The sequence below is a fragment of the Bison bison genome, unplaced genomic scaffold, assembly GCF_000754665.1.
Source record: "Bison bison bison isolate TAMUID 2011002044 unplaced genomic scaffold, Bison_UMD1.0 scf7180017864384, whole genome shotgun sequence".
Lineage (NCBI taxonomy): Eukaryota > Metazoa > Chordata > Mammalia > Artiodactyla > Bovidae > Bison > Bison bison.
In genome coordinates, this window is record NW_011494956.1 from 2,875,511 (window position 1) to 2,888,764 (window position 13,254).

At 50.4% G+C, this 13,254-nt stretch overlaps 2 protein-coding genes across 2 annotated transcripts in view; one reads left to right on the plus strand and one right to left on the minus strand.

Annotated features, from left to right (window-relative positions):
* Positions 1-800, minus strand: part of ZIC1 (Zic family member 1) — a 4,339-nt gene extending 3,539 nt beyond the window's left edge. Inside the window, exons 1-2 of the mRNA XM_010858290.1 lie at positions 707-800; positions 48-208 (exon numbers count right to left, since the gene is read on the minus strand). Coding sequence (XP_010856592.1) covers positions 48-208; positions 707-800 — 255 coding nt within the window. The remainder of the gene's footprint in view (positions 1-47; positions 209-706) is intronic.
* Positions 801-6,004: 5,204 nt separating this feature from the next.
* LOC105001842 overlaps positions 6,005-13,254 on the plus strand; it is a 34,462-nt gene continuing 27,212 nt past the window's right edge. The window contains 6 exon segments of the mRNA XM_010858291.1: positions 6,005-6,118; positions 6,120-6,140; positions 7,323-7,407; positions 11,175-11,644; positions 12,170-12,380; positions 12,832-13,196. Of these exon segments, the coding sequence (XP_010856593.1) occupies positions 6,005-6,118; positions 6,120-6,140; positions 7,323-7,407; positions 11,175-11,644; positions 12,170-12,380; positions 12,832-13,196 (1,266 nt within the window).

Genomic DNA, 13,254 nt, shown 5'->3' on the forward strand with positions numbered 1-13,254 from the left:
GGAGGAAGAGGAGGAAGAAGAAGAGGAGGGAGGAGGAGTCGACCCACCTCGCGAAGTCCTAGCCCGCAGGCAGCGGCGCGGCGCGCCGGGGCGCCCGCCTGGCCAAGCGCAGGGAAGCCGGACGGCTGCGGGCCGCGAGCAAAGCGGGCTCCGGCGCCCGCCGAGCGGACCCCGCCGGCCCGGCTCTCACTTTCTCGTCGCTCAGTTTCTGCCGAGAGGACCCCGCGTCAAGGCTGCCCGGGGAAAGGCATGGAGCATCTCAGCCCCCCAAAAAAACTTCCTCCCGGATTTGTAGCATAGAGGAATGTGAGCGCCGGAGCCGCGACTGCTCGCTCTCTCTCCGCCTCGCTCCGTACGCCCCTCCTCACTTCTCCACTAGCCCCTCGCCCTTTCTTTTCTCTCTCTCTCCTTTCTCTCAGGCTCGCCTCCTCGCTCCTTCACTCTCCTTTTTCCCCCTCTGCTTTTTGCAAAAAAAAAGGGGGGGGGAGGGGGAGAAAAAAAGAAAGAAGGAAAAAGCCAAAGAAAAGGCGCAAATCATGCACAATATTGTCTTTTGCGGTTTATCTTCCTGGGGAGAAACTTTCACCTCCTCAGCCGGGCGGTGAGCGCGAGACTGATAGCAGCAATCATTCCTGCAGATAAATGAATTGAAAGGACGACACCGTCCCCCCCTTGATGAATGGGAGCAGGGGGAGGCGTCACGTGCTGCTGACGCGGGCGCCCATTGGTGTGCCGGCACTCCCCCCGCCCGCAGCCGCCGCGCCAACGGAGGGCGCGCCGAGGCGCCGCGCGCCGTTCATTGGCCCGCCCGCCTCATCAATCCCAGGTATTGTAAAGCGCTTGACATCCCCTTTTGACAAACAGGGCTGCCAGGAGTAGCAACTTTTTTTTTTTTTTTAAGCCAAAATTTTCCCTCTTCTCATGGAAAAAAATTTTTGCCACAATTTCTTTTCCTTTTCGCAGTCATATACATTCTCTCTCTCTCTTTTTATTCATACCCCTCTCCCTCTCCACCTCTCTGTCTTTCTCTATCTTGTCCTTCTGCAAACCTGCTCTTAGCTGAACGATTAGCGACTTCGGGCGTCTCCGAGAACAGGAGGCGGGGATGGGGCTGGTAAACACAGCTAAGGCACTTCCAGAATGTCCCGATTCAGCAACTTTCTTTTCTTTCTTTTCCCCTGTCCCCGCCTTGAAGGGAAGCAAAGGAGGCTTTTGTTATTTGGTCCTTTTGAAGTTTGCTTCCCTCTTGCTTCGTCCCCCTCCTGCTTATAATTTAAGATCGCGGGAGCGCACAGACACTCCACTCTCTCTTCACAAGAAATGTTATTTCTCAGGATGAGCGGTTGCCTCGATTTTTCTCACTGTTATTAAATCAATCAGGCTTTTTGTGCCCTACCCACCCCACCCACCCCACCCCCCCGAGAAAAACAAAAAGCACAGGTGGATCAGAGCTCTAACTTTCCTGGTTGAAGTTTGATTTGTTTTTGTTTTTGTTTTTTTAAAGCAAATTAAAAACATTATTGCCGATTTTTCTTTTTTCCTTTCCTGTGTTATTCTTTTCTTTTCTCCCTTTTCCCTAGTCTCCCTTGTCTGCCCCTCCCGCTAACCCCTCCCTATGCACTCGTGTTCCCAACCCGGGCCCCTTTCATTCAGGTAAAACTGTAAATTTCCCAACGCGCCATTGTTCTTCAGGATTGCCCAGAGCTCCCTAGAAATCCCCGAATACTTTTTTGGTATTTAAATCTCCGATAGATAGGACCAATGTAAATTTTGTGACATTCAAACCTTTTCTAGTTCACAAATCAGTCACCCTTGTCACAGTTATTGAAATTCCGCAACTCGCCACACCAGGACGGTGGAAAAAGCGGGCGCGGTCTTTGTTGCCGACCAGGCTTTTGATCGCCAGAGAAAATTTACTTACCTTCAGATGAGTGAGCAGAAAAAGAAATAACACTCCCTTTGATTTAGTTAGGAAAATGCAGACATTTGGATTCAGTGCAAACATACAACACTCGCTTGTTTTCGCGATGCAGCCCTCGATTAACCTGTCTTTGCCCAGCGCAAAGTCTATTCAACAACTGCGCGTAGTTGCTTTTTGTCCCGTCCACAAAGAGCCATTGACTATATATTAAAATGATTGTTGAAAGGTAGAGGAGTATGGCACTTAAAAGCAGGGGAAAAAATCCCTGTGACTCAATCAATTAAGGCGAGCAACATTTATGCATTTCAAAAAATGCATGCAGTTACGGGGGGTTGGGGGATGAAGGTTGCATTTCTCCGCAACTCTGTTTAAAACCCAGCAGCCCGGGCCGAGGGTTTAGCAGAAGCGTCTGCATATTCATTAGGTCTAATTATTTTCTAGTAAGGAAAACACAAAAAGCCAAGAGTCGGAATCCTTCAATTTGCCCTTTGTTTCTAACTTCATTTGGCTTCTTTGCAGCTGAATCAGAGCCCTAAACTCTTTTCTCAGACAAAGAGACCTCAACTCATCCTTTCACAGGCAGCCCGGTTAGGAAACTCACCAGTGCCTGGGCGAGAGGAAAATGAAAATGAATATTTTTGCCCAGCTGCCTGCTCAGGCTGCACTGGCTGCAGGAAGGCAGGGTCAGAGTCGGCCTCTCCTCCTTTCTGGTTTTCTGGTCTTTTCACCAACTAGACTCCTGCTTGGGGTTGGTGAGCTGAGCTGCTCTTTTCCTGGGTTCTCCCTCCTCAAAACTGGACTTCTTTTAGTTGGGATGATTTCCTGGTGTCTGAGGGAACCTGGCTGAGCATTTGAGCTTGTTGTGCTGGGAAACAGAAATTTGAGAAAGAAAGAAAAAAAAAAATCAAATGGTCAGTCCCCAGCAACAAGTCTGAGTGCAGCAGCCCCTGAATTCCCTGCCAACTTTGAGCAGAACTGGGATGGGGAATGGAGGCAAAGGGATTGAGGGTTTGTTTGTTTTAACTGCCATACACTTTGTTCAAAAAAGATATAGTGGAGCCACTCAGAGTCTTTTCTGTTTCCTGTAAGGGGAATTTGGATCCTGCCTCACAGTAGTCATAAAAATCTTATCTGCAAGGTGAAGTTTTCTCTAGAGGCTGTACTGCTTTCACCAGGGAGAACAAATATTGAACCCACCTCGCCTGCTTTTCAAAAAAAAGAAAAAACAAGGGAGGGGAACTGAGGAGAGAAGGGTAGCGGTTGGGAGGGGGGAAGAGGGAAAATAATTCTTCAAAAAAGAAAAATCAGTCCTCTTCTTTCCAGTCCGTGGAATATCCAAGGGGGACGTTGACAAGAGGGTATTTTTAGGAAACGCGTCCAAATATACAGAGTAAGAGTGAATGTGAGAGGAAAAAAAAAAAAGTTGTGGGTTGTAGAAGTTATCAAGTGGGATTTGCGGCGCTCTCTGCAGGAAACGCAAGCGGCTCCAGTTCAAAGCCACATGCACCAACGTGACATATAAGCCATTAAAATATCATCCTGACGGCTCATTTCTGCTTCATCATACATTCCCTAACTGCTCCCCGAAAGCTGGAAAAGGAGAAATGAAAGATGACCGCCTCGCTGGAACCACAAAAGAGAGGCTTGGAGGGTTCTGTGGTCCCCCCTCAGCCACCCCAAAGTGATGTGCAGAAATGAGGCGATCTCGGCAACAGGTGGAGCAGGGTAAGTGCGTGAGTCCGGGGGGCAAGCTGACCGGACCTGTACCCCCAGCCGCGGGGTAGAACGCACCCTTATCTCGGCCACTGGCACCCAAACCCCTCTGGGGTAAAAGGCCCAGCTAGATGTTTATCCCCATTTCCCCCTCCTTAGCCCCCCAACTATGGGTATAGGCCCCACCCCACTGACACTGAGGGGAGGAGGGGGCCCTTCCGCGGAGAGAGGCTACGCTGGGGATGAGTCCATCCCTTCTACTCAGAGGGGGGTGGGCAAGGGGGATGAATGGGGCTCCCACTGGCACTCGGACCAAGAGCAGTTCGTTGCCTGTCCGCCTTCCCTCCCCTCTCTGTAAATCGCCTGGGTGCCCCACCGTTGGCACCAGAAGGGGAGTCATGGCCCTGAGCTTCCCTCGCCCCCAGGCCGGCGCAGGAGAAGGGGGGGCCTGTAGGCAGCTTCTCCGTCCTGCGCCCCCCACCCTCACCCAGGACGGCTCCCCTCTCCGGGGTCAAAGGAGCCGAGTTAGGCCGGCTGGCTGCAAGATGATGAAGCCTCTCCGCCCCAACCTGCCGGGAGATGCCGGCTGGGTCAGCTGCGGGCCCGCATCCTCGCCCTCGTGCGGTCTGGTCCTGCCTCGGGACGCTGACCGCTGGATCCACTCTCTGCGCGCGGCCTCCCGTGGAATGGGGACTTGGCTTTCTTTCTCCCGGATGCGAACTAGGGCTACGACTAGGTCCCAAGGGAGAAGGCCGCAGCTATCTGGGGTTCTTGGCACTACCCTAGACATCTAGAAGCCTTAGAAATTAGGGACCAGTGGGGCGGGAACAGAGTCAGACTGTGAAAGAAATCTAGCAGTATCCCAAAGGTTTAATAGGAAAGTTTGGAGTTGATGAATAGTCCGTGGGGACAGCTGGGAGCCAGCGAGGTCTTAGGAATGGAGAAGGGGCGTTGGAGGGGCCGCAACTTGGCCTGCACCGTCTGCAGGAAACTCCCTTTGGAGTTCAAGGTCATATTTCTACCCCCTTTCCAACAGCAATGGCCTCAGAGCGACCCGCGAAGAGGCACCACGTACCCTTCCACTTTAGCCGCCGGCAGCTTGGAGGCAGGGAGCGATTCAAAGGGACGGTTCAATGTCCAGGCTGGTCCTTTAAGGGACCCACTAACGCAGATTCTATTCTGGACACACGGAGGTCGCCCCGACTTCAGCTCCCAGCTGGAGGAACCCTAGCTTCTCCCTCTAGGGAGCAGAAGAATGAGCCAAGGCCGTCGCACAACTCAGCCTCGAAGCCCAACTTCCTGGCGCCTGAGGGCCCAACGGAGGGGAGCCCGGGAGGTGCCGGGTGCAGCTGGCGAGCGCAGACCGCGGGCAGAGGCCGGGAGCCGTTTTGCCTTTAGCAGGGACGCTCCTAAGCATCCTGCAGGCAACACCCCCCCGCCCCGCCCCCCGCTCTGCACCTGCCCCGCTGGCTGAGCTGTGGCCGAGAGGCGGGCATCCCTTTGCCGGCGCGCCCGCGGGGTAATAAGTGTGGAGCAGCGGGTAAGGCTCCGGGACTGAGATCGCTGGCTTGGGAAGCAGGCTGAAGACGACCTCTGACCTTGGGCAGGAAACTCCCTTTGGATTTCACGACCCCACAACGTGCAGCCTTGGTGTTCCCCCGCAAAGAAAAATGATGCCTTTTGCCCGTACCCACTGGCCCCACTTTCGTGGCTCTCCCCTAACACGATGAATTATCGATGCTCATTGGCACCCTTTCCTTGTCTCAAGGGAAGGAAGGCAGATTCTAATAAGTTTCCAGGTTGTGCTCCCGGCTGGAGATTCAGTGCCCAGGGCTGGAGTGAAGAGGAGACAAGTCAGGAGCAACCATTTGGGGGAAACCAAGCCGAGAATTTTCAGGGCTTTTAGATCCCTGGGTTGGCAATAATCTGAGGTCCAGGGACCCAGGGACAGCTCCTAGATTCTCTTACCCCTCCTTCAGTGAGATGACTGGCTTGCTAAGTGGGGTCAGAGTTTGAACCAAAGGAGAAGATATTTACCCAGGTTCCGTGCACAGGCCGGTGATGGAGCTGCTACAGGAGCAGCCTAAGGTCGGTCCCAGTTGCCTGCCTGAAGTCCAGCCTCTGAAACATTTGTTTGCATGCCTTTGGGTTTATAATGCACAAAGGACCGCCAGGACTCGGGGTAGAAGTGACCCAAGCCTCTCCAAGGGAGGGCTCGGGCAGCATTGTGGGTGGACAGAGGTCTCTAGGGAAACTCACACCCATTTCCCTCTGAAGCAAAAAAGTAAATTCTATTAGTTCCAACCAACCAGGACTTTTCCTGTGCCAGACATCCTGCCATGAGGAAATTTTAGAGCAAGGACTCCCAGCATGCCGCCCTTCTGTAGGAATGTGAAGCTGGGCTTCCTTTCTTTCCTGATCTGTGCGGGAAAGAGCTTATTACCTTTGGGGACAGATGCCTTTTGGTTAGAAAGAATTGAAAATAAATAAAACACTCTGGGAAAAGGTGAGTCTAACCCCCTACCCCCACCCCTCAGACTTGAACCTAGAAAAGAAGGGAGAGGGAAGGGTGAAAACACCTAAGCCAGTTCAAGCCTGGGTTGGGGATTGAAGGCTAGAGAAAGAGATCTTTGAGCACAGAGAACTGGAAAGCCTTTGAGATAGCAGAGCCCCACTTGGATTTGGCCTGTGGTTCAACAAGTTAAACAACTGCTTGTTCTGTGGGCTGGAGTGTCAAGACAGGCAGACGTCCTCATTGACAGAGAGCTTGCTGTGTTTGTCCAGCCTGAGAACTTTTCAATGACTGTTTGTCTTTCTAGTCCAAATTGAGGGTTGGGGCTGGGTGAATCGCCTGTTTGGCTGCTCCACTGCTTTCAGCCTTGCCTGACAGATGCAGAGATTCTCCAGGATGGGTTTAAGTCTTTAAGATGGCCAAAGACTGGGTAGCTGTATCCACAAAGTAAATCTGATAAGGAATGCGAATATTTTGGGGGTGGAGTGGGTTCTTTCTGAGCTTCTTGAGCAAGAAATGTGGACAGACAGGACCAAATGATAGAAAAGATCTCCCCGCAATCTGATGAATTTTACATTAACTTTGAAAAACCAACAGCTACCGCTTCCAAATGGGTGAGGAGGTGCAAGCCATATGAGGTTTAGGGATTCCACATCACCTTGGGCATAACAGGAGCTACGAATCTGCAAAAAACTCCCTCTCCTATCAGTTTCAACACTTACAACTCAATTTTTAACCTGCTAACCTCCCCAAGGACACCCAGCCCGCCTTCTCGCTATACTTAATTAATTAATAAGTTTAAAGAAAATGATGGGGGCTTCTCAGATTTAAAAAATTTCAATTTCTGGCATGAAATATGTTCGAACATTGGCTGATGGAAAGGGTGCGTACCTCTATTTGCGAAGAGACCCACAAATAAGTTACAGATTAAAGTCTAGTTGGAAAATGATGTTTTTTAAATATTTTTCATCGCCCAGGATATATTATTTTGCTGTAAAGAGGGACAGTTCTCAGCAGAATTCTTTCCCTTCCAAATTTGAAAATAGTCAAAGAAACACTGAAAAGCTCTTCAGACCAGCACTTTCTTTTTCACTCATACATTCAGTCCACACAGTCTTGCCATACAAACATGTTAGGAAATCATTTAACTAGTGACTGTCTTTTCTTCCCAAACAGGCTTAAAGTCAGAAAATGAGATCCAAGACTTCTTTGGTGATGAGGAAACGAATACGGCTTTACCGAAACGCCCTGAAAGAGCCAAGTAAGTTAGTATCCTCATTTGAATACTGGTCTGCTGAAGTTATTTTTTAAGTCGGAAGTAAGTTACTTTTGTATGTTTTGTTGTTGTTGTTGTTGTTGTTGATTTTTGTTTCTGTTGGTTGTGAGTTTGGGGTGTTTCTTGAGTTTCAGTGAAACTTAAAACAACACCTTAGTGTTTGATGCATTTGCATACAAATCAACAACACAACTTCCCACCAGCAACCAGCTAATCCCCCTCAATGTCTACTCATCTGGACGTTCTAGAATTAATATTTGACGACTCTCTCATTGAAACAACAACCCCTGACCTTCTGCAGTTCCACTGTCACATTATTCTATGACATATTCATCTTGAATTCATTTCCGGACGATTTGATTGGAATGAGGTTTGACATGTATTGGCTTCCATGAAAGGAGCAGACTTTGATCTTGGTGATGGGGTTTACATGATATGCATCATCTTTACCAGGGACACCAGCCTTCTGCAATGTGGCAGCCACGATGTTCCCACAATGTGGTGTCTGAACGGGAAGTGACTGACAGCCGCTCTGTCAGGAATACCTTCATTGTGAAGAATTTAATTTAATATTCCATTTAGAATAAGCATATGATTTAGGGTTGAGAGTTTCCCCTTTCAGGCATCTAGTCTGCCTCATTTCAACTACACCACCAGCTGAGGTTGCCTCCAATACCAACAGCTGCCTTGTTGGTAGGAAAAGCAACCTTCTTAACAAAAGCTAAATGGACAACTTACGAAATGACTCTCTTCTATTATTTTGGGAAGATTTGATGGCAGAATTCTCTAGAGAAATGTGGTTATTATGTAAATTCCGTTGTTTTAATTCCTCAGTGCTGTTCTGGAAGATCCTTTAACCATGTTTACTAATCATTTGTCAAAAGACGGTTTGTTTGGAAATTAAATTTTATCCAAGCATGTTTTCTTTCATATGCACTTCCACTAATGATAATTAAACCCCAAACTTCCATAGCAGAGGGGAGGAGTATCTTCCTTTATCTTCAAAATGCTGATAGATCTCACCTCCTCTTATAATGTGGTCATGGACCCATAGAAGGCTTCAGGGGCTTAAGGTATATTTTCCCCCCTTAAGACTAGAGACAGCTTCTCACTTCTAGGAATCTTGAATTCTGTCTGTGAATAACCTATGAAAGGATTTGCCCCCCTGCTTTGGGTGTAACCCTAGCTAGAAACAGAGAAGAAAAGATTAAAACAGTGACTCTGCAGACCAAAATGCAGAATATTCAGCCAACAAAGTTAGTGCTTTGGCCAGGCTCTGTGCAGTGGCCCTCAGTTTTTGGGATCCTGGCTCTCAGCATAACCTGCAAGAGATCATCACTTAGCATTGATGAAAAGATCAAAATAGAAAAAATAGCCCAGCTATTGACTGTACATCTCTCTCATTTTTTTTTTCTCTCCAAGGAAGAGAAATTAGACCTTTGCCCACTTAAGCCAGTGATGTGAGGAGCTATGGCAGATGGTAGGGTCACCAAATATGTTTCTATCCAGCAGGACTAGAAAATCACTTTAGTTTATGATGTTGCTTTATCATGGCTGGAGTAAACCATGCTTAGGGCATGATTCTGATGTCTGGAGGGATGTTTGGAGTCTGGTGGTGGAACTCGCTCTGAACAGGCTCCTATGAAAATCCCCAGTGCTTCTTGAAACTGCTGAAGATCTCTGAGCTGCAGAATATATCTTTTTTCCTTCTGTATATTAAGCAGAAATGTGGACTCAACAATGCTATAACTCCCCAGCATGGTTAGTAGACTGCTCCAGTCAAGCATTTGGTATTTGGGGTAAGTGTGGTGAGATAACTTTCTGAAAGAAAAATTCTGAGCATTACTGAGGGACACCACTACTCAGCCTGCCCAATCAATAGTCAATGGAACCTGGAATCCTTGCTTCCTGGGTTCTGAAAGACTCAGAGGAAGAGACTTGAAAACTAAAATATGCCTCCCTGATTTCAGTGCCCCACCTGTCATCTGTGACTAGCTGGATACTGCTTTGGGATTTATTTCAGAGAATCACCTTGAAGACCCTTATATAATCACCCCAAATGTCCCTCTTCATAAATAATAATGAGTAAAATGGATTTTTTCCCTCCCTCTTTCTATCCCTGGGGAAATGTCTCTCTGGGAGAATGCATGGTCCCATTCTGTGTTTAGCCAACCAAAGTGTGAACCACGTGACTCCAAGGCACTTGCAAAGATTAAGCAACCTTAGTGACCTTAGGTCAACTGACCCCTGACTTCTCAAGAAGCATCTACCCAGGATGCATCCAGATATTTTCAGTACTTCAAGAGAAGGCTGCATCTGGGAAGGAGCTCCATGGGGCCGGGTTACTGTCCGTGAATTTGGCTGAATCAGATGCATCTGCCCTTTCATTGTTGGCACAAAAAGTCATACACATGTTCAAAGCTTTTCAAGGGTAAAATTATCAAGAGACACTGTGTGGTGTAGTAACAGTCTATGTATGTAAAACCTCTACTTCTTATCCCTGGTTTCTGTGGAAGTGCTTAGAATTCCAGGGGAAGAGGTGTCCACAAACTCAGATGGTCAAAAGGAAAAAAAAAAAAGCATCTTCGTTTTCACCACCTTCTAATGGAATGTTATATGCTATGAGTGTGGGCAACAAACACAGGATTATTAAAGTTCACTAGCTTCACCAGGTTTCCAAAAGAGTCCACAACCAAAGACCAACTTGAATACTCCTGTTCTGTGCTGTTATTCAAAGCTTTTGACACAGATGGGGTCACAGCGCCTATACTAAGTGGTTCCTCTTTGTGCAAATCAGTTTTAATGGAAGCCAAAGTAGATGGTTAGTTTGACAAACAACCTGAACATTAGGTTGTAGATCACCTACTTTTGGATGGGAAAGTAAATACTTTAATTTAAATAAAATAATTTAATTGCTGGACTACTGCAGCAGTGCCCCTACACTTAGGCCTGAATGCTACAGGAAGATCTAAGTTCTATGCTGATAAATGGTTAGGAGAAAGAGCCTTTGGGCCAGAGGTCCCAAAAAGGAAAACACTGGGTTTGTTTTTGGACTATGTGTTTTCAGAACCCATCATGGGTCCGTGGGTTTGCCTAGACCACTGTACCATTCAAAAGACACCTTCTCGGTGGGACGCCTTGAAACCAGCGCTTTGTGGAAGGGAAAATGGGGGGCAAGCATACGGAAAGGAGGCACCTGTGGGCAGAGGGGATAAAATCCAGCAAGGGCGAGTGTGGGAGAGGGTGAAAGCTCGGGAAAGGAGACAAACCCTCCAAGTCTAGCCTCAGCACTACTGGGTGGAAGCCCTTGGTTTCAGAGCAGAAGGGGTCCGGCTGTCAAACGCTCTCCTTCAGCTTCTTCTTTTTTTTTGTAATGCTAACGCAGCATCTATTGGTAGCTTGCTTAAGCTCTTCCGGCCAGAGGAGCAGAAAGACCAGGACTTGTCAAAGCCGAGGGAAATCGCTGTGGAAGTTAATCCCTCACCAAATTGCGGCCCTGAGCAAGGAACAATGCATTAAATGAAGAAAGTCTCAAAGACTCTGCCAACCATTATTCATAAGTTAATTATTTTAAAAAAATTAAAAGAAATCCTTATTGACTGACCAGGAAATGTTTAAGAATAGTCCTTGGTGTTGGGGGTGGCTGAGGCAACTCAGTCAACTCCATCAGGGTACCCTGTAACATGTCCAAACTCCTCACCCCCTCCTAGGGGAGCCGGGTCTTTTACCCAATCCTTAAAACTTCTCTTAAGTCTTTCACTGCTTTGAGGGCGCTTTCTGTGGCCACCGGGAAGGCCCGAGAGAACTTAGGTTGGCATTTTCGGCTACTGAGTGCAAGGCCAGCTTGAAGGCAAGCAGCCCTTTAAATCGCCGGGTGCTCCAGCCGGCCCCAACCGGTCGGCACAAACAAAGAACCGCTCTCCACCCCCCTTCCCCGCCCCCGTTAAGGCCACACTCGGCTAAGCCAGGAATGAAGACTGAAGGCTTCTTCCACCCGCCGACCTCCCACCCCAAAACAGAGGAACCAGCAGCCCAGGAGGGCGTCCGGAGAGAGGAGGCCGCGGCCGGCCGTGGCTCTCACAGCCTGGCCGGAAAACGTGCCCTTGGCTCTAGGCAAGCTAGTAGAGGACAGACTCCGGCCGCGGGCAACAAGTGGCCTGAGGGCGTTCAGAGTGGAAGTGATTCTCAAGTCTCCTTTCCCAGGGCTCCGTCTGACGGCTGGGTACCTAGTTCAGGACCGCAGACGGACCGAGGGAAGAGACCTGCGGTCGAGGACCCTCCCTCCTCGCTGCGCTCCCCTCGCCTTTGTTTCTGTGGCCCATCGACCCCCGGCTCGCTGTGATTTGCGGCGGGGAGGAAGGATCCTTAGGCCCTCTCCGGAGGGAGGCGTGGATTCGAAACCAGCCTCTCCTAGGTCATGACCGTCTCTGGGCCATTCCTGGGGCTCGGTTCCGGGCCCGATTCTAGAGTCCGCCCGTCTCTAAGCGTTCCAGGCACCCGGGAAGAGGGGCCGACAAGGCTAAACGGGAAAAATATGGAGTGGAGGGAAGAGAGAGGAGGAGCGGAGAAGAAAGGATCTAAGTAGGAAGGCGAAGTGTGGTCAGAGGCTCGTGGAATTGAGAGCGAGAAAGAGCGAGAGCGAGAAAGCTGAGCGACACGAGCAAATTCGGAGAAAGCGAGAAAACAAAATTAGGGGCAAGGGCTGCTAGCCCGGGAGCTCCTCTGCTCTCGGCCTCCTAATCTGCAGCCGCCTTTCCTCCTGGGATCCCCGGCCCTCGTCTCCTCCCGACACCTGGGACCAGCTGCCGAAGCAGGCCGCCTTCCCTGCGCGCCGGCGGTGGCAGAGTTGGGGGCTCCGGGCCTCCAGGAGGACATGACGCACATCGCAACGCCCCCTCCCCGAAATCTTAGGTGGCTAGAGGCAAACCCCAGCCTCGCTCGCTTCCGAGAGCGCGGAGGCCGAGCAGATCTGCCTAGCTTTCGGGAGCGAAGGGGGAGGGGGCTCACGAATAGAGAAAAGAATCCGTGCCCGGGTCAAAGCGCATGAGCAGTAAGGGCGCGAGATGGGGGGTGGGGAGGGGAGCGCGAGCAGTTGTGACTCTGTACGTGTGTGTATGTGTGTGTGTCCCCCGTGCGGAGAGACCTGTCATTGCTGACGTCGGACCGGGCCGCGAGCCAATGGGCGACCTAGGCGATTGTTCCTCTCGGCGGGCCCGGGCCACGGCCCCGAATCTCTATTCATTTCCTCACGCGCCCCGCTGCTGCCTCTGTAGTGTAAGGGATTTCAAGTAGACATTAAAGACCGAGAGAGAGAGGAAGAAAAAAAAAGTCACAACCCAAAACTCGGGGGGCGGGGGGAGAACTTTGCAGAAGTTGTTTGTGATTGTTCTCTCCCCTCCGCGCTTTTAGGTGACAGTGGCGTGAGTGCCCCGACCCAAGGAGCTCCAGGGAGCCCCGGCCGGGATGCAGCAAGCCTCCTTCTCTCAGCCGATCTGGGCGCTGAAATTCGTATATACGGCCGGGGCGCTTGGGCACCACCAGCACTTACAACATCGCCACTTCCCCCACCTCCACTCCCCCGGGGAGCTGGCCGCCAAAGCGCACGCGGAGCGGCCGGTCGGACCCCTTTGGAGCAGAGCCCGGGGACCCCCAGCAACCCACAGACTCAGCTTTGCGCACCCCACTACCCCTTCCATCTACCCCGCCGCCACAATCACTCTCCTGCTCATGAAGCGGCAGGGGGCTCTACGAAACAGCCGCCCAGCCGGACCGCGGTGGCGGCGCTTGCCCCGCGTTGTCCACCCGGGTCGCAACGGCTGCCATCTGACTCTC